The sequence below is a fragment of the Rhinichthys klamathensis genome, unplaced genomic scaffold (assembly GCF_029890125.1).
Source record: "Rhinichthys klamathensis goyatoka isolate OS25496 unplaced genomic scaffold, OSU_Roscu_1.1 h1tg001050l_1, whole genome shotgun sequence".
In the NCBI taxonomy this organism is placed as follows: domain Eukaryota; kingdom Metazoa; phylum Chordata; class Actinopteri; order Cypriniformes; family Leuciscidae; genus Rhinichthys; species Rhinichthys klamathensis.
Genome location: NW_026607321.1, coordinates 263132 through 284863, shown reverse-complemented (window position 1 = coordinate 284863; position 21732 = coordinate 263132). Strand labels below are relative to the sequence as shown.

The following is a 21732-nucleotide window of genomic DNA, read 5'->3' as shown; positions in this document are numbered from 1 at the left end:
GAACTTTCTGTAGTATGCAGTGAAATCTTGTAGTGCTGGGCGGTATACCTGTTCATACCGAATACCAGTGTTTATTTTTGTTATGATATGAATTTTAATATACCGCAATACTGATGTATAATCGCGTCGCAACACTGTTTGAGGGGTCTTTTCACTGTTCACTGGTGATGCACAGCTGTGTGAAGATGGACAGCTTAAACTGTAATTAATGCTGTCAAATTATATTAGTGTTTCCCATACTTTGGTTCACACTGCCCGCCGCAAATAGATTTTCCAAAAGGCTCTGACACCGTTGAATAAACATGAGAATTGCACGTTTCAAAGTCAAAACGCGGCGCGGGTGTTTTTAAATGAATGTATTTGAAGGGAACTGACAGTCTTTAGAAAAGTTTCAATGTTATTTTCATATAATCTTTCCTGATCATCATCAAGGCCTTTTGCAGCGCAAGCGCCGATCTGAACGGTGTCTAGCATGCCGTCTTTCTGAGCAAAAGCTGGTGTAAGCATAACAGGACTGAATCGTGCCCTCTGTCAGTGCAGACCGCCAAGCTGCCCGGTCTTCCGCAAGGTGATGCCATTGGGCAGGGTTGATGTTAAAGACATTCATGTCCCGCTTGACGACATCCTTAAAGCAGAGCTTGGGTCGTCCACGAGGGCGGTGTCCCACAGCTAACTCCCCATGGAAGATGGACTTTGGGAGACGTTCATCTGGCATACGACGTACATGGCCGATCCATCTGAGTCGCCTCCTCCGGAACGCGGTGTACATGTCACTGCTGTTAGTGAGCTTCAGCACGGTGGTGTTCGGGACCCGATCCTGCCATGACAGGCCAAGGGTCTGTCGTAGACAACGGAAGTGAAAAGCATTAAGCTTGTGCTCCTGCCGCTGGTATGTAGGCCACGTTTCGCTTCCATATAGCAGAACGTAGAGCACACAGGACTCATATACGCGCACCTTTACTTTGAGAGAAAGGTGGCTGTTGTTCCAGACACGAGACTGAAGCCGGCCAAAGGTTGTTGAGGCACGACCGATCCTGGTATTCAGTTCAGCATCGAGGCTGTTGTTTGCTGTCAAGGTTGAGCCGAGGTAGATGAATTTCTCGACAACCGACAGCACTGTGCCATTGATGGTGACGTGAGGGGGAGCAGGAACGTTCTGAGCCATCACCACTGTCTTCTTGAGGCTTATGGTTAGGCCGAACTCTGTGCAGGCAGCAGCAAAAGAATTGCACATCTCCTGAATTTCTTGTTCAGTGTGAGCCACGAAGGCAGCGTCATCTGCGTAAAGCAGCTCACGCACAAGGACACACTTCACCCTGGTTCTGGCCCTCAGACGAGCTAAGCTGAAGTTGCCATCATACCTAGTGTGCAGCAGAACCCCAACCGGATCAGGAAACGCCCGTCGCAGCACAGCCGAGAAATAGATGCCAAACAAGGTGGGAGCGAGGACACACCCCTGCTTTACTCCACAGCAGACATCGAACTCATTTGAGCGGGCACCGTTGAACTGTATGGTTGCCCGCATCCCATCATGGAAGCCTTGGAGTATTCCCAAAAGAGTTGCTGGACAACCGAGTCGCTGCAGAACGTGGAAGAGACCAGAGCGACTCACAGAATCGAAAGCCTTAGTCAGATCGACAAACACCATGTACAATGGGCATTGCTGTTCCGCACACTTTTCCTGAAGCTGGCGTACCGAGAAAATCGTGTCCAAGGTCGAACGACCAGCACGGAAGACTCTCCGGCAGCACCTGGTCAGCAATGCGCTGCAGTCTTGGAAGAATTACGCGGGCAAGGCATTTTCCCGGAAGGCTAAGGAGCGAGATGCCTCTGTAGTTGTTGCAGTCCTGCCTGTCACCCTTATTTTTATAAAGAGTGACGATGTTGGCATTCTTGAGTTCGCTAGGGATGCATTTGTTCTGCCAACAGCATCGAAACAGGCAGTGAAGCCGCCTGACCAGCACTGCCCCACCACACTTCAGCAGCTCCGCTGGAATTCCATCGCTGCCCGGTGACTTGTTGTTCTTTAGTGCTGCAATCGCATGCTCTATTTCCATTGTTGAGATCTCCGTATCCAGCTCGTTGAGGACAGGTAGTTGTGGTACAGCAGCAGAGACAGCGTTCAAGTTGGCGTCCACAGGAGTGCCGTACAGCAAGCTGTAATGCTCGACCCATCTACCAAGCTGGCCTGGAAGGTCGTTGACAATGGCGCCATCAGTGGCTAGCAGAGGTGCTGTTTTTTTCGCTGTAGGACCCAGTGCCTCATTGATGCCGCTGTACATGCCTCGCATGTCCCCAGTTCTTGCACACCGTTCTACCTTCTCACTGAGGTCCTGCCAGTACTGCGCGCAGGCCTGGCGTGTGAGACGCTTGACGTCATTCCTGGCCTTACGATAGTGAGCAATGGTGGAGTCATTTCTGTCTTGGAGAACACTGAGACGGGCAGCACGCTTGACAGCTAGGGCCGGGAGCAGAATAGCAGAGCTTGCAAGGAACCAATCCGGCTGTTTCCTTCTACAAAGGCCGAAGACCTCAGATGCAGTCTCAGTCATGGAACCTCTTAGCTCAGCCCAGATGTTTTCAGGAGTGCCGTCAACTCTGAAGGGAAGGCCCTCCATACGCGCACGGAAACTTGCCACGTATTCATGTTTCTGCATCAGCTCAATGTTTAGCTTTGGAGTGGCACTGTGAATCTTCTTTGGGGTGAGTTTTAGAGTGCAACGGACAAGAGCGTGGTCGGTGTCACAGTCTGCAGAGTGCATACTCCTGTACCTCTTGACAGCGTTGATAAAGCAGCGTTAATGCAGCGTCCTGCTGGACCTCTTTGTAAACACCCTTGCAAACCTGTATTAATTCTAGTGTAGTAAAATTTGACAGTAAAATAGGGCATTCTGGGTCAATCTACTCTCAATCAGCAGAAAATGTGTTCATATCCCACATTTATACCGTCATATACAGTGAAACCGGTATCATTTAAAAAAATACCGTGATATAAATGTTTGGTCGTACCGCCCAGTACTAAGATCTTGGTATTCGTCTAGTTATCTGTGTTTGTTATATTTTCATATTTTATTGTTTGTGTAGCACTATGGTCAACATTGTAGTATTATATCAGGGTTCCCACGGGTTCTTGAAATCCTTGAAAGTTTGTGAATATGAAAAACAAAATTCAAGGTCCTGGAAAGTGTTCGAATTTATTTTGTGCAAGACGTTTTCTGGACAAAAATCCGTATTATTCCCTCCGCTCCGCTAATGTGTTATTCCGCCGACACTTCGTGGCCTACGCACACTAGCTTGCTTGATTATCGTTAGTTACGCGCATTTATGCGTTACGCTAAGTGTTTCCCGCGTGAGGTACTTTGTGTTGTAAGTTGCCATGACGTTCACGCACGCAAAACTGTAACAATGTATCTTGCAAGGTAACACGATGTAACCTTGTTCTCACTTGACATGTGTCCCCACAGTTAGGCCGTGTGTCCACCAAAGCGTTTTTTCACGCTCCTGGCGTATTTTTTCAATTGTTTTTTTAATGGGAGCGCCGCGTTTTTTAAACAGCATGAGCTTAACGAGGCGCTGAGCGTTTTTTTCTCGCTGAAGCGCTGAGCGCTCTGTGTTTTTACAGGTCGCCGAGAGTTGAAGAATGTTCAACTTTTGGCTCATCACTGTCACTTTTTACCCAGCCGTCCAATCACAGTGGAGGAGGGGCGGGGCTAATACCACACCGACCAACTGCCACAACATTCTTTCTGTACATAGACTGTAAAAAAGGATGGACGCCGCCCCTTCGCTCTCTTCCATTGGTCAGAACTGAAGCCGCCAGTGTCCCGATACGGCGCTGACATCTTGGATCTTGAGTCTGCGCAGAAGCGATCTCGGGACCAGACACGCGCAGTCGTGAGCCGGAAGTAAAGCGTGAAATCAAGGCCCTGCCCTCACTCTCGCAGAATCAATCGCGAGCGCACGCTCCGGCACTTTAAAAAAAAATAATTATAGAAATTTAGATATTAAATGTAAAGCTCCAATCCCCTCAGTCCTCCGAAGATCCCGAAAAAAAGTCTGTTGGTGCTTCAGTGACTACTTCACTCAGAGAACCTGTCAATCACAGCTGTCAATCATGACGTCACACCACCACCGCATCAAATAACTAACTAAAAACAAACTTATTTTAAAAACAAACACTTTAAATTACATCAGCGTGATAAAAACTACCGTAAATGACAGATTTGGAGAGACGATATTTGAAGTAATTTAATTGTTTAGTTGGTCTCACGTGCCGTTGAATAACACGGGGAGGCGGGGCTTATGACCTATACTAGAACCGGCCACCGGGGGGCGATCGAGACGCTTTGGCTTCACTTCTCAGGGCTTGTTTCTGTACAACGAGATCAACCAGAAGAGCTAACTGAACAAAATGGATGAACAATACATTTTTAGTATGAAACGAATATCTGCGAAATCTGTTACACGTAAACTGTGCTGCGGATATTCTGTATCATAGCAACGAAACGTCTCAACTGAAAAAACACTGCGCTGCCAAAACGCTCTCAAGCGCCCACAGCTCGGCGTCTTCAGCAGAGCGCTCTGGCTAAAAACGCTTTGGTGGACACGCGGCCCAAGTCCTTGAATTTGAGGGTATTGGACCTGGAAAGTCCTTGAAAGCTCCTTGAATTTGACGTTATCCGAGGTGTGGGAACCCTGTATTCATGGCCGTAGCCAGCTTATAAGGTCACCGAGGTCCGGACCTCGGTCATTTTTTTTTACAATCAAAAATAAAATGTCAAGCTCTCTGAATGATTAATTAGCCGTGTTTAAACCACCTCATATGAGTGTTTGCAATGCATGTTGCTGCGAGAAGCTGGCGCAGTGAACGGGGCTTGAGAGCGCGCTGTGAACGCGGGTGCAGCCTCCCTGTTGCCAGATCCACTAATGGAAAGGTGGCAGTTGTCTCCTGGACCTGTTTTTCTGAGTTAATGTGACACTTTAGGAAGTTATTAAAGTGTAAAGTTGCATGTTAGGTTTAGTGATATATTAATCTTATTTCCAAAACACAAGCTTTGAACTTATTTCGGATTATTATTATTATTTTGTTTTGTTTTGCTTGTTTTTCGTAGCAATATCTGGCAACATTTTACTGTCGGCATTAATAAAAAAATTAAAAAAAGCTTATAGACAAACTGTAATTGCATAAAGCTACCACATTCGGCAAGACAAACGCAATGACAATCGTGATTATCTGTAAGAAATGTATAACACTATCAAAAACAATAGCATTATACAGATCTGTATGTTAGCCTACAGAATGAAATTTGCCAAATAACTTACCGGTACTGGCGAGCTGGAAGACGGCTCATGCTGTTTAGTTAACCTTTCACAAAGTCATCATAAAAACATTAATTAAAGCAGTGTTTCTCAACTAGCAATCTATTCAGTCAGCATGTTTGTGTTTGATCTGTGTGAATTACAAAAATATAAGACTTGCTAGAACTACTTTTTTCTATATTTCTTTGCACAAAACTCTCCAGAAAGTGCCATTTTGGTTTATTTTTCCAAAAAAAAATCACGGGGGGGCATAACCCCGGACCCCCCTAGTGAGAGACTACCCCACACATAATTAAATCCAAATTTAACCCCTGTATATATATATGCCAAATTCCATTTAAAAAAAAGGTCACAGCTTAATGTCCATGGGGAAATGTGGGTCCAATGGCCTAACCATTATTATAGCAAAATTCTTTACACAACACCCCGGACCTCACTAATTTTCAAACCCTGGTTACGGCCTTGCCTGTATTATGTGCTTTATAAATAAATGTGAATTGGAATATGGCGTTATGGCGAAGTATGATTGATTTTTAGACTTTCCTGATCTTGTTGTGTCTCTGGTTCTGTAGCGTGAAGCCGACGGGTCCCAGTAACGTGCTCTCCATGGCCCAGCTCCGCACGCTGCCTCTGGGGGATCAAGTCAAGACGCTGATGAAGAACGGTCAGCTTGAACGCTATCGTCTATGTCCGTCTCTATTAGCGCTGCACCATTAATCGCAATTTACATGAAATCGCACTTAAATTGATTTGGCTTATCGCGGTTATGAAATGTAGTGTGACGCAGTGTGAGTGTGTTCCCTCATATCGTCTCTATATAGATGTTTTCTTTGTCTGGCAGTGAAGGTAATGCCGTTTGCTAATCTGATGGGTTTGCTGGCGTCGGGTACGGACTCGACCGCAGTGTTGCGGTGCATTCAACAGGTGGCGCTGCTGGTCCAGGGAAACTGGGTCGTGAAGAGGTCAGGCTTTTCACATTACATCTATGCTGATGCGTGACGTTTTAGTAGATGAAGGGCTCCCATGGGACCAGTTTTATTTTTTTAAGCGAGTATATTTACCCATATACTTATATTTAGGATATTTAGTTATTTATTAGTCTTTTTTCATTTATATTTAATGATATTTCTGTTATGTTTTTTGCTCTCCCTACATAATTTATCATCGGAATACATAGTTGCAATAATGTTTTTGTCTTGTTTATAATGTCGAAATGTCCGCTTGGGGATAAATAAAGTTTTATCTTATCTTGTCTTAAATCCTAAAATCCTGTGATTTGTCTTTGCCAGTGACGTGCTGTATCCCAAAAACACCTGTAGTTCACACAGCGGCGTTCCTGCTGAAGTGCTCTGTCGCGGCCGAGACTTTGTGGTGAGCTTTAATTTTACTCTAATATGTATATTAGCTTAAAGTCCCCCTGTAGTCAACAACTTTATCCCTATATTTGATCACCAAAATTACATATTAAAAAAATTCCTCATGCCTTAAAATATCTTGAATGTAACTCGACACCCTTGCCTCGTTTAGTATGCGTGGTTCTATGAATATGCAAATGAGCCCCGCCTCCACTCACTCCCTCAGCTCAGAGATCCACTGGTTGACGATCACACGTTGATCTGATTGGTTACAAGGTCGTTTGTGACGTCAGAAACACCAGCGATTTCAAACCGTGTTTTTGAGACTGTCTTTGGTTCACTGCAGTTTTAAGCAGAAAATACTCAGCAATGCTGTCGACTTATGAACTTACACATGGTGTGTCTTAAAGCATATTAAAAACACCACATAGACATTATAATAAACATTTAAAAGCTGGATGGGGGACTTTAAATGTGATTCCTGTCTCCTGGTTTGGATTTTAAAGACAAGCAGTATTACATCATGCTATATAATAAGTGTTGCTATCAAAGCGTTTGCTGATTTCCTCATTTTATCTCTGCGTTCTCAGATGTGGAGATTCACTCTCGAGCGAACCCTGATGAGGAAAGAGGTCGCCGCCATCATAAAGGTCAGTACTTGAGTAGAACAGAAGATGGCGCTGAAAGATGTAATGTTTTTACCATTATAGTGTTAACATAAGCACTTACTAAGCCATATCTAGATGTATGCACTTTAACCCTATAAAGCCTACTGTATCATTGATACACAAATACCCTTTAAATGATCAAAACTTCACTGATAAACCTGTTGCACACAAACCGTTGGCGGATTGATAGTTTATACTTTTTTTTTAGTATATCTCTACAAACCTGCTGTGAAATCTGCACTGATTTTTATCAAGTAAACATAATTATTTTAATATTGTTAGTAATATTTCAACTGGACTGAAGCAACAGACATCATTAATTAGAAAAATCATGAGTATTAAATATGATCATCAGGCTTTTAAAGAAGGTTTATTTGTTCATCTCTCAATCTTCATTATATGTTTTAAAACTACAGAGCGTTGATCATAAAACTAAGCATTCAAATATCATCTTACTAAGACATAATATTGGCAGATTTTGATATTTATATGCATTTTATGTCAGTATCTGCTATACTGTTATAAAGATCTCTTACTTGTTGTCTATATAAATATCAGCATCTGCAGCAAAGTGCATATTTTGGCTGTTTGAGTGTCTCAATAAAATTAAGATGTTTTTCCCTCCATATTCTCACTATATCAGACTATATGAGCTATAGAAGTCTGAAGTAGCAAATATGATACTCCACAAAAAACATGAAATATTCTTTCTAAAGTTTCAATAAATTGTTCCATTATTATTTCATATGTCAGGCTTTACAGGGTTAATTATGATTTTTTTTTTTGTGTGTGTGTGTATTAATCAATCATGTATGTTATTCAGCATGTGGTATTGATGTTGATGTGGGTCATGTGATTCCAGCTTCCTCCCGAGGACGTGAAGGACTTCCTGGAGCAGATGTCGGTCCCTCGAGTAAACCGAGGCTGGGAGTTCCTGTTGCCCACGGATCAGGACTTCGTCAGAAAGCATCCAGATGTGGCTCAACGGCAGCACATGCTCTGGCTCGGCATTCAGTCCAAGTATGAACGAGCTCTTACAAACCGCCATAAACCTTACGAGTCTGTTCATGTGTTGCAGTCAAAGACAGTCCCTCCAGAAAAACGTGATTATGCGATCGCATGATTCAGTGCATAATCAGCCAAAGTTCGCATATTTATGCGGGGGCATTTTTTCAAATAAGCCGCAAAAATTGCCGATTTCCGCGCAAAATATGCGGGGCTTGCATGATTTCATAATCCTCGCATTTTCGTTGCAAAAAAGTCACATATCTTAGCAGAAAGTTGCGTTTGCTTTACACGAGAGCCGCCGTTTCCCCCTGTTGCCATGGGAACGTTATGAAGTGACGTAATTACGCGACGTGAACATCATCGAAAAGCTGTAAAACAGGAGCACACTTTATTTTTTAATATTTTATTTATTCATTTTTACAGAAGTTGAAGCATATTCCTCTAGTAAAGCTACAGAACTTGTTTGACTCATCAATGTTTTGTAAGTTTGATGTGTTTATTAAGATGAGAACTGAAATATTCCAGCACTTTCTGTGATGTATATGCTTGCTTATCATAGGAAGTAATAAGAAATGACTCTTTACATTGAGGTAGGAGCCGAGTGAGAACAGGGTGTTGGGGAATCACTTTTTTTTCCTCTTTTTCATCAAACCGCATTTTTCGCAAGTTCCCGCAATTTCATCGCATAAAATTGCATAAATATCCCGCATATTCCATCGCATTTTTAAAGAAAACGGGCCGCGTAATCAAGGATTTTTGCCCGCAACAATCACAAAAAAAACTCTGTGTTTTTCTGGAAGGACTGAAAAGAGATATTTAATACAGATATGAGCATTTGTATCATTTAATCAGCCCATGTTGTTCTAGCACTATATTTTCTGTATTATATGATGCACTAAAATACTTTTTGGTTTGCACTTTCATTGTATAGAAAAGCATCTTTTGTGTTTCATGGAAGAAAGTAAATATTGTGCAACATTCTGTTCTGGAAGTTAAAATCCCATTCATTTTCTCCATAGGGAAATTAATTATTAATGATAACTTTGGTATTTGCTTTTGTTGACGCTGTCAGCCTCCATTAATCATCATATTTAACAGCAGAATTCCTGGTGGATAAACTACATTACCCATGATTCTGCAGAGAAATCTCCACCAATCAGAGAACCCAAACAAATTGTCCCAAAAGAACCACCCACTTCCATGTGAAGCATTGCAAATGACGTAGATTCTTTTTTTTTTTTGAACGTCATATGCAGTGATTTATGGTATTGCAGTTCCTTTCTTCACTCAATATTAAGTCCACAGTTTTTTCTTTTTGTCAGATTTTCAATTAATTCTAAAACTGTTTTGTTTTTTTGTTGCTTCAAATCACAGTTTCGTAGTTGGTTGGCTTTTTTATGACTTTTTAAAAATCCCTATTGGATAATGAATGGATAAAATACAAGACTATACAGGGTTAGAACTACATGAGGATGAGGACGTGGAAATGTTTTTTTGTGTGTGTGAGCTAGTGCTTTAAGCTAAATAAAGAATATTATAGATATTAAACACAGATGGTCTTAACAGGAGGTGAGAGTCTCGGTCTCCTGGTTTCTAAATGAACTCTATATTGCAGGTTGGAAAAGGTGTTTAACGTCTCCAAAGAGGACTTTATGCCTAAAAAGGACGCTCAGATGGGTATGTTCTGACCTTTACTTGTATACTCTATATCTACTTTTACACACACTTTTATTACTATGAACACTAGTGTTCAGAAGTTTGGGATTGGTCATTTTTTTCGTTTGTGAAAAATCGTATGCTCTCCGAGGCTGCATTTATTAGATCAAAAATGCAGTAAAATTGTGAAATATTATTATAATGTAAATCAGCTGTTTTCTATGTGAATATACAGTAAAGTGTAATTTATTCCTGTGAATTTTCAGCATCATTACTCCAAGTCAAGTCAAGTCATCTTCATTTATATAGCGCTTTTAACAATGGATTGTTTCAAAGCAGCTTTACAGAGATAAACATATAATTTAAGGTAACAGATTGTTTTGGCGTTATAGCGGTTCTTGAATAATGTTATTTCCAGCTAAAGTTAACTTTGATTGATTCACCTCCGTCGAAATGATCAGACTTTAAACGCGAACCTGTGATTAACGCTGACGGCGTTCACATGCTCATTCAGAATTCTATAGTTATGTGCTTTTTAAAATATGTGCGCAGGTTTGTAATTCATACAACCCAGCCTAAACAAACTACTTTTCTTGCCTATAAATTTTGATACAGAATTTGTTTTATTTTATCACTTCGGGGTACGCGAGCCGGAATTCACAGCGCTTTATCTGTAGAGTGGGAAAGGGATCCTCCATAGGGAGAGGATAGTGGATACTTCAGCACTGCATTGTCATCGGGTCCAGGCGAATCTCCTTCGTCAGATCTGGACACGGCCTGGATCCGGCAGGCTGCGGGAAAACCTCGGGATAAACAAAGACACTAATATTAGCGTAGATGCCATTCTTCTTATGATGTAGCGAGTACATCTGGATTTAAGGGAAGTGTTCCCAGTTCCGGCTGACCTAATCTATGCAGCCTAACATTGAATTATAGAAGTCTATAATGTATTATGTGTATGCTAGGTCAAAGAGATGTGTTTTTAGTCTAGCTTTGAACTGAAAGAGTGTGTCTGCTTCCCGGACAATGGTAGGAAGACTGTTCCAAAGTTTTGGTGCTAAATAAGAAAAGGATCTCCCGCCTGCAGTCGATTTAGATATTCTAGGTATTATCAACTGGCCGGAGTTTAGAGATCGCAATAGACGTGAAGGACTATAATGCGTTAAGAGCTCGCTCAAGCACTGGGAGCTAAACCATTTAGTGCTTTGTAAGTAATCAACAATATTTTAAAATTTATACGATGTTTAATAGGGAGCCAATGCAGAGCCAACTCCAGTCTTCAGTGTCACATGATCCTTCAGAAATCACTCTAATATGATGATCTGATGCTCAAGAAACATTTATGATTATTATCAATGTTGAAAACAGTTCATATTTTTGTGGAAACCGTGATGCAATTTATTTTTCAGCATTCTTTGATGAATAGAAAGTTCAAAAGAACAGCATTTAATTGAAATAGATTTTTTTTTTAACATTATCAATGTCTTTACTGTCACTTTTAATTAACTTAATGCGTCCCTGCTGAATAAAAGCATTAAAAAAGAAGCTTCTGTATGTTTTCATCAGATTCAGCACACACTAGTTTTTAGCTAGTCTATCACCAGTTTTTCACACGCATGTGTTTGTCACGACAGATCCGGTTCACGTCAGCGGAGACCAGCGTGTGAAAGCGGCGCGCGAGAACGCGAGAGAAACCCACGGCGTCCTGCAGAAAGAGCTGGACGCCCGCAGACTGAAGGGGTCGCGACCCCCGGGGGACGTGCGGGTCAAGCAGGAGCCGGTGAGTGACTCTGAGGAGCCCATGGACACGCTCACGAACGGCTCGCTCAACGGTCACCCCGCCTCCAGCTCCCCGGGGCCGGACCCTCACAACGGGCACGCGTCGGCTCACGCCTCAGCTCACGCCTTCACCCCGGAGCTGCAGGAGTTCGTGCAGAACACCTTCAGGAAACATCACGTCCTGTGCCTGAGCGAGGTCAAGCGTCTGTTTAACCTGCATCTGGCCAGTTTACCCAGCGGCCACTCGGTGTACGGTCACGTGACCGACCGCATGCTGACCGAAGCCATCCTCCAGAGCCAGTGCAAGCAGATCCTGGTGCCTGTGAGTACATGTGCATCACTTTAATTCATGCATCTGGAAAACTAATCAAGATGCATCGATTAAACTTCTGCCCAATATTGATAACTCATACACACACCGTTTCTGCCGATCTCATGTTAATCTTGAGTACCTATAGAGTAGTGTTGCATCCTTCATTTCTCCAAAGAGTCTTTAGTTTTATCAGATTTATAAAAGACATCATGCTCGGTTTAAATAAACCATATTGCATATTTTTGTTTAATGCATGCATCTGGAAAACTAATCAAGATGCATCGATATTAAACTTCTGCCAAATTACAAATCACTAGTATGCTTTTACATTTATTTATTTATTTATTTAGCACATATAAAGCTAAGCTACATCACTGTGACTTTATGGTGATTCATTTGGCCGTTATTTTCCTAAAGACTTGACGTTAATATTTTTTAATGTTTTTTTTATTTTATTTTATTAAAATTGTGGTTCCTCAGAATTGGTAGAGAATCATTTTAAGCCTTATCAGAGCAAATATGTATATATACACACACACACACACACACACATATATACATTATATATATATATATATATATATATATATATATATATATATATATATATATATATATATATATATATATATATATATATATATATATATATATATAAATATTTAATTTGTGTAATTTCCCATATTTAATTCAATATAATTTAACCCTCTCCAGCATGATGCCCACTACAAAAAAGGCAATTTCCCATAATTCTATATGCGTGTCCTGTTTATATTTTATTGTGATTTTTATGTTTGTCAAGATTTCCTGCAATGTTTGTTTCCCAGAACACTGGATTTTGGTTATAAAAAATATTACCTAAAAATAAAGGAATGTTATGATTTGGTTCCCAAAAAAATAACCAAAGGTTATCAAAGTCAGACATTTTTGATAAAATGAAACCATCGGGCATGTTTATATATGGTTTTGAAGTAAAAACAATAATTTTGCTTGCATTAGAGAGTTCATATTTTCAGTTGGATTTGTTTTTGTTTTGTTTGTTTGTGGCTTTAATTGCTTTTTAAGTCCATTAATGTCCGTGTTCCTCCTTAAGATAATGTTTGATTTTAAGATGTGCTTCAGTCCTTTGTTCCTGAAGCTTATTGGATTAAGGGTGTGTGTGTGTGTGTGTGTGTGTGTGTGTGTGTGTGTGTGTGTGTGTGTGTGTGTGTGTGTGTGTGTGTGTGTGTGTGTGTGTGTGTGACTGAATGTTGGTGTAAATTATGTTTTCTTGTCTCTTTAAGGTTTAACACAACACACAGATCCTGATGTCAGGATATAATTTCAGATCCAGTGTGTAGTAACTGTGTTTCTCATCTGTTGTGTGTGTGTGTGTGTGTGTGTGTGTGTGTGTAGTTTCCTCCTCAGAGCGGATCCACAGCGGATGAGCAGAAGGTGTTCGGTCTGTGGGAGAGCGGAGAAACCTTCGACAAGGTGTGAACTGCATTCTTGATATCTTCACACTGTCGGTCGTGTGTGTGTGTGTGTGTGTGCCGTTTAATATCGTCTCTGTCGGTCTCCTTTATAGCGTAATATTCGTGCAGCGTTTGCAACATGTTTACGTGGCGTGGGGAATTTCAAACCACATATTTGTTAGCATGTGTGAGTCGGTGTGTGTGTGAGAGTGGGATTCTGTGTGTGTGTGTGTGGGAGTGGGATTGTGTGTGTGTGTGTGTGTGCGCGATTCTGTGTGTGTGTGAGAGTGGGATTCTGTGTGTGTGTGAGAGTGGGATTCTGTGTGTGTGTGAGAGTGGGATTCTGTGTGTGTGTGGGAGTGGGATTGTGTGTGTGTGCGCGAGAGTCTGTGTGCGAGAGTGTTAGCATGTGAGTGTGTGTGTGTGCGAGAGTGTGATTCTGTGTGAGTGTGAGCGAGTGTAAGTTTGTGTGTGTGAGCGTGTGTCTTTGAGAGAGCGTGAGTGAGAGCGAGTGTGTGTGAGTGTGTGTGAATGTAGCTCTAAACACATTTGAAAAAATATCATTTTATGTGATATTTTTTTGCCGCTCACACTTGCTAAATCTGACGGATTGCAGTGGTGTGTGTGTGTTTGCACAGGATTGCAGATGTGTGATTGCAGTGGTGTGTGTGCACAGATGTGTGTGTGTCTGAACACCTATCTTTGCTCCGCAGCTCCGGCAGGTTCTGTTCGAGATCTTCATGAAGAACTATCGCGTCAGAAGAAACGTGATCCAGACTCGCCTCACGCAGGAGCTCGGGGACGCCGTCACCAAAGCCGATGTGGATCGACTGCTCAAGGTGCCGACGCAGATCTCGCGCTCCAGCGCTCACACACACTTAGCTGGTTTTATTGTTACAGGGTTCGTACAAGGTGCTTGAATTTGACTTTTTGAAATTGAAATCCTGGAAAACCCTTGAAAACAGCCACATTTATGAAGAAGTACTTGAAAAGTGCTTGAATTGTTGAAATTAATTTGTACTCTTATTGATAAAACAATCTTTTCACGCTAAATTAACGCTGCAGTCCGTCTGATATAGATATAGAGGCATTTCGCATGGCTATGAGTGTGATATTTCTCATATAAATATCCAAGTGTATGATACAGCTTTTATTCTTCAAGGCAATCATATATTCATGAGAGAAAAAATCAGTTTGAATAAGGAAAGCGATATCTATGGAAGCTTGTTTCCGCCACTGAATAAAAAAATAATAATAATAATTGCGACTTTTTATCTCACAATTGCGAGATATAAAGTCGCAATTGCGAGAAAAAGACAGAATTTAGACTTTTTATCACACAATTCTGACTTTTTTTCCTCACAATTGCGAGTTTACATCTCTCAATTCTGACTTTATATCTCACAATTCTGACTATATCTCGCAATTCTGACTTTATAACCTGCAATTGCGACTTTATATCTCGCAATTCTGACTTAATTTCTCGCAATTCTGACTTTATTTCACGCAATTCTGACTTTATTTCACGTAATTCTGACTTTATATCACGCAATTCTGACTTTATAACCTGCAATTGCGACTTTATTTCACGCAATTCTGACTTTATAACCTGCAATTGCGACTTTATTTCACGCAATTCTGACTTTATAACACGCAATTGCGACTTTATTTCACGCAATTCTGACTTTATATCTCGCAATTCTGACTTTATATCTCGCAATTCTGACTATATCTCGCATTTCTGACTTTATAACCTGCAATTGCGACTTTATTTCACGCAATTCTGACTTTATAACACGCAATTGCGACTATTTCACGCAATTCTGACTTTATCTCGCAATTGTGACTATATCTCGCAATTCTGACTTTATTTCACGCAATTCTGACTGTATATCTCACAATTCTGACTATATCTCGCAATTCTGATTTTATAACACGCAATTGCGACTTTATTTGACGCAATTCTGACTTTATAACACGCAATTCTGTCTTTATAACCTGCAATTGCGACTTTATTTGACGCAATTCTGACTTTATAACACGCAATTGCGACTTTATTTCACGCAATTCTGACTTTATATCTCGCAATTCTGACTTTAAATCTCGCAATTCTGACTTTATATCTCGCAATTCTGACTTTATATCTCGCCATTCTGACTTTATATCTCGCATTTCTGACTTTATAACACGCAATTCTGACTTTATATCTCGCAATTCTGACTTTAAATCACGCAATTCTGACTTTATATCTCGCAATTGCGACTTTATTTCACGCAATTCTGACTATATCTCACAATTGTGACTTTATATCTCGCATTTCTGACTTTATAACACGCAATTGCGACTATTTCACGCAATTCTGACTTTATAACCTGCAATTGCGACTTTATATCTCGCAATTCTGACTTTATTTCACGCAATTCTGACTTTATATCACGCAATTCTGACTATATCTCGCAATTCTGACTTTATAACCTGCAATTGCGACTTTATTTCACGCAATTCTGACTTTATATCTCGCATTTCTGACTTTAAATCACGCAATTCTGACTTTATATCTCGCAATTCTGACTTTATATCTCGCAATTCTGACTTTATATCTCGCATTTCTGACTTTATAACCTGCAATTGCGACTTTATTTCACGCAATTCTGACTTTATAACACGCAATTGCGACTATTTCACGCAATTCTGACTTTATCTCGCAATTGTGACTATATCTCGCAATTCTGACTATTTCACGCAATTCTGACTGTATATCTCACAATTCTGACTATATCTCGCAATTCTGACTTTATAACACGCAATTGCGACTTTATTTCACGCAATTCTGACTTTATAACCTGCAATTGCGACTTTATTTCACGCAATTCTGACTTTATATCTCGCAATTCTGACTTTATATCTCGCAATTCTGACTTTATATCTCGCAATTCTGACTTTATATCTCGCAATTCTGACTTTATATCTCGCAAATTCTGACTTTATATTTCGCAATTCTGACTTTATATCTCGCAATTCTGACTTTATAACACGCATTTCTGACTTTATAACACGCAATTCTGACTTTATATCTCGCAATTCTGACTTTAAATCACGCAATTCTGACTTTATATCTCGCAATTGCGACTTTATTTCACGCAATTCTGACTATATCTCACAATTGTGACTTTATATCTCGCATTTCTGACTTTATATCTCGCATTTCTGACTTTATCTCGCATTTCTGACTTTATAACACGCAATTCTGACTTTATATCTCGCAATTCTGACTTTAAATCACGCAATTCTGACTTTATATCTCGCAATTGCGACTTTATTTCACGCAATTCTGACTATATCTCACAATTGTGACTTTATATCTCGCATTTCTGACTTTATAACACGCAATTGCGACTATTTCATGCAATTCTGACTGTATCTCACAATTGTGACTTTATATCTCGCAATTCTGACTTTATATCTCGCATTTCTTACTTTATAACACGCAATTCTGACTTTATAACACGCAATTCTGACTTTATATCTCGCAATTGTGACTTTATATCTCGCAATTGCGACTTTATTTCACGCAATTCTGACTATATCTCACAATTGTGACTTTATATCTCGCATTTCTGACTTTATAACACGCAATTGTGACTATTTCATGCAATTCTGACTTTATATCACGCAATTCTGACTGTATCTCACAATTGTGACTTTATATCTCGCAATTCTGACTTTATATCTCGCATTTCTTACTTTATAACACGCAATTCTGACTTTATAACACGCAATTCTGACTTTATATCTCGCAATTCTGACTTTAAATCACGCAATTCTGACTTTATATCTCGCAATTGCGACTTTATTTCACGCAATTCTGACTATCTCACAATTGTGACTTTATATCTCGCAATTGTGAGAAATAAAGTCATAATTGTGAGATAAACATTCGCAATTGCCTTTTTTATTTTTCATTCTTCCATAGATATTTCTGTCATAGTATAGTTAAAGTTACCGCAGTCACTGCATGTGCTGCACTTTATTTGTACCATCTTGTTTTATTAGTATATTTTTATACTCTATTTGCCTTTTTTTAGAATTTAAAAGATAATAAAGAAAGATATTGTTGGTTAAATGACATCTCTGATTATAGTCCTTGGAATAAAACCTAAAAAGTAGTGCTTAAAGTCCTGGAATTAGATTTTACAGTGTCTGTACGAACCCTGTTTTTAAAATGATGATGGGCAATAATGTTCTCATAACGATGTTGTTGTTTGTTGTAATAGGAGTGCTGTATGAGTTTGGGAGGGATGTGGTATCTGAAGGGAACGGTTCGCTCCTGACGGGAAGATTCGGAGCGCTGGGGTCCTGTCAATCAGCTCGTCTGTCTCTGGAGGCGGAGCTAAACACACCAACCAATCGCTGCCCTCGGCTGAGCGGGTGGGAGGAGCATCTGCACACGCCAACCCTTCAGACTCACACACGAGCGTCTCAGAAGAAGGGCTGAAGATCGACTTAATTCTGCCGTTTCAGCATAAGGAAAGGAGTTGCTGAACGCGTACTCAGACTATCTTTTGGTTTTCTTTTTTATGATTTAAAATGGGTAGTTGTTTCTAATAAAGATGATAGGAGATCATGGTTCAACTCGTTTCATCTTGCTTGTGGCCTTTGCGAGTTTATTGTCAGGTTTTGGCATTGTTTAGTACGTGTAGCTGACTGAAGAAAAAATGTTTGCTTTAATAATTTTCTTGGTTTTATTGCATATTGTTTTGTTTTTTTAGTGCTGGGCAACGATTAAATGCCATTCATCGCATCCAAAATAAAAGTTTTGAGTTTACATAACACGTGTGTGTGTGTGTATAATTATTTTGTATATCTTAATACACACATTCATGTATATATTTGAGAAATATTTGCATGTATATATAGTTTATATTATATAGAACACATTTTTCTTAAATATATACATGCATGTGTGTGCATTTAGATATACAAAATAATTACACAGTACACACACACACATATATTACGTAAACACAAACTTATTTTGGATGTGATTAATGGTTTCACAGCACTAGTGTGTTTAGCTTTTCTTTCCCGTATATAAACATGTCTTCACAGGCCGACGGATCTGAAGGTTCATAAATACTATGATCTTCTGACTTTGTCAAATATTAATTTTTCTGCTCAAATTTGGGTCAAATGAAGGCCGTAAACTTTCCTCGTTCACTTTCTGAAAGGTTCACAACTCAAATAACCAAAAACACATACGGACATTGTGGTTTCTGGAGCAGTTTCGATCAAATCTGACCAACAAACTATAAAAAGCTAATATATTAATCCGTTCATGAATATTAATTGGCAGATTTACGTCAGAATGGAAGCTCAGAATGACTGTTTGGAAACGCAAATTCATAATAAATGTGAAAACAGTGTTAAACGTTAATTCTTGTGAAAAACACAATTATTTTTTCCCCATTGTCATGCAAGTGGATCAGAGGTTTTGCCGGCTTTGTTTCAACGGTTAAAGTGGTGTGACAGAAAGTGCCTCTTAAATATTCAGGGGAAATATTGCATATTATTATTATGACTGCATCAATCTTATTATTATTATTATTATGACTGATATTCCCTTCACATGCATCTGTAACTCATGTGTGTGTCGTCCACACCTGGATATGAAGCGTTCACTGTCACGTGTTTTTATGCATTCCTCATATTCATAAGCTGGATCATTGCGGTCACATTCTCCATTTTTTTATATGTATATCATTCTGAATAAATGTTGCAACTGAAATCTTGTCTTATTGTTTTCATATAGAAGACGGACAAAATATTTTTGATTTAAATGCACTGATAATCTCGGATGATTAACTAAAATTAGCTGAATAATGACTACGTGTTGCTTTATAGCTGGAAATGCATTTTATAACATTAAAACTGATATTTTTTGTGTTTATAATGCATGTGAAACTTCTGTGTTGTATAAAGTGACTACATGCAAACTGAACAAAAGCACTGGAAAATGTAAACGTTTCTTTTTTCTTTAATATTTAATCACAAAAAAATGGTCCCTTTAGGTAACGTTAGTTAATGCATCAACTAATAGTAACTAATAAGCAATACATGTTACTGTATTAATCTTTATTAGCATAAGTTAATAAAAATGCAGCTGTTCATGCAAACTAAAGTTCTTTAAATAATATTAACAGGTGCAACTTTTGGTAACACTTTATTTAACAGTCATTATATGTTGCCTATATTCTGTAGTAATAACAGTAAATAAAGCATCATTATATGTGACTAATCTTAACCCTATAGTGAGTGCATTACACTGTAACAATGACACCTTAAAATCAAGTTTTTAACTTAACTAAGTTGTGAATCTATTATGCATAAATATTTATACTCCTGGACTAATGATCATTTTCTAACATCTGGATCTCTATTTAACAAATAAATAGTTTTATAAACTTAGAGATATTGAGAGATATTAGAGATATTGAGCTGATAATTCTTCTGAAGTTTGCTTTGCAAATATATAATATAACTGTATCATCAGCACACATCTGAAAATGAACAGTAGATGCACAAACATCAGGTCATTAATATAGAAACGGAATATTAAAGGTCCCAATATTGAACCTTGAGGTACGCCAACAGAATTAGTCACTTCTGTATTTGTGAAGTCTTATGGCCTACCCGAACACACTGTTTTCTATCAGCAAGGCATGATCTGGATTCGTTTAATCACCTCTGGTAAGAAATTATAATTTGATAGCTTGTGAAAAGTCCCCCTGTAGTCAATAATTGTATCCCTTAAAACTCATCTTTGATAACCAAAATTATAAATTAAACATTTGCCTCATTTAGTATGCGCGGTTCTATGAATATGCAAATGAGCCCCGCCTCCACTCACTCACTCAGCTCAGAGATCCACTGGTTGACGATCACACGTTGATCTGATTGGTTACAAGGTCGTTTGTGACGTCAGAAACACCAGCGATTTCAAACCGTGTTTTTGAGACTGTCTTTGGTTCACTGCAGTTTTAAGGAGGAAATACTCAGCAATGCTGTCGACTTATGAACTTACACATGGTGTGTCTTAAAGCAGATTAAAAACACATAAACAACATTAAAAGCTGGATTTTCACCACAGGGGGACTTTAATCAAAATCTCATGATTTACTGTATCAAAGGCTTTCTTTAAATCTAGATAGATAGCTTCCAGAACACCTCCGCTATCCGATTTAGATTTTATATTTTCTAAAAAAACTTTTTGAAACCCAACCTGCATCTGCTGTAATGAGATTTGATCCGGATATTCGGCACTTTTTCAGAATGCGTAATAGCGCCCCCTGCCGTATAACAGTGAAAACACGGATATGACGATATGAACAAAGTGCAAACTCCAGTTATAATCTAGTCGGGTGTGTTGAAGATAATAGACGAAGCATCTGTTCTGTTCTCTCTCAGTCTGGCTGATAAAGCCTGATGTCACTCAAATCTTATCAAAGACTTTGATTAGACGCAGCATTTCCTTCTCTGATGCCCAAAGGTGACAGTCTGGGTTTCAAGTCCATTTCTATGTGAAATAGAGTTTGGAGTTCGTGCTCCTCGTTTGCACTGCTGATAAAGGTGAAAGGTCACATGCAGTGATGCAAACACACAGTTCAAGATGAATGATGACCAACAACATTATCAAGGTTGAGAACTTGAGACTGAAACACATGAACTAATAATCACAAAGTTCACATGCCAATAAAAAAGTTTAGCAAATAACTGATAGCTGCAAGATAATGGTTTCCTTTAAAAGATGATGCGACACATGCACTGATCAATTTTGACTAAAAAAAGCGCTGGACTTAATTCCACAAAGCTTTGTTTTCCTAATATTCAAAATAAATCAAGTTTTGCATTACAAATTATCTTTGCATTACATTATTTTCACATTACTGTATTGCAGATCAATTATTTATTTAAATTGTATAATATTCTAAGGTTATATAATTAAATAATATAAATATTAAAATATTTATAAATATTTGTGTCGATTTAATGTTTGCATTGCTTAATTTGCCTTTAATTTACAATGATTTTTAATAAATAATTGTTTCTGGGTATGGTGATTTTCAAAGGACACATTACACTTACAAGATTATTTACTATATTATTCCTAGATCATTAATATA

At 39.2% G+C, this 21732-nt stretch overlaps 1 protein-coding gene across 1 annotated transcript in view; it reads left to right on the top strand.

The window, feature by feature from the left end:
* polr3e (polymerase (RNA) III (DNA directed) polypeptide E) overlaps positions 1–18382 on the top strand; it is a 49438-nt gene extending 31056 nt beyond the window's left edge. Inside the window, exons 12-21 of the mRNA XM_056244700.1 lie at positions 5892–5983; positions 6161–6281; positions 6609–6690; positions 7265–7324; positions 8205–8362; positions 9966–10027; positions 11641–12107; positions 13494–13571; positions 14266–14391; positions 17827–18382. Coding sequence (XP_056100675.1) covers positions 5892–5983; positions 6161–6281; positions 6609–6690; positions 7265–7324; positions 8205–8362; positions 9966–10027; positions 11641–12107; positions 13494–13571; positions 14266–14391; positions 17827–17883 — 1303 coding nt within the window. The 3' untranslated portion in view covers positions 17884–18382. The remainder of the gene's footprint in view (positions 1–5891; positions 5984–6160; positions 6282–6608; positions 6691–7264; positions 7325–8204; positions 8363–9965; positions 10028–11640; positions 12108–13493; positions 13572–14265; positions 14392–17826) is intronic.
* Positions 18383–21732: the final 3350 nt, after the last annotated feature.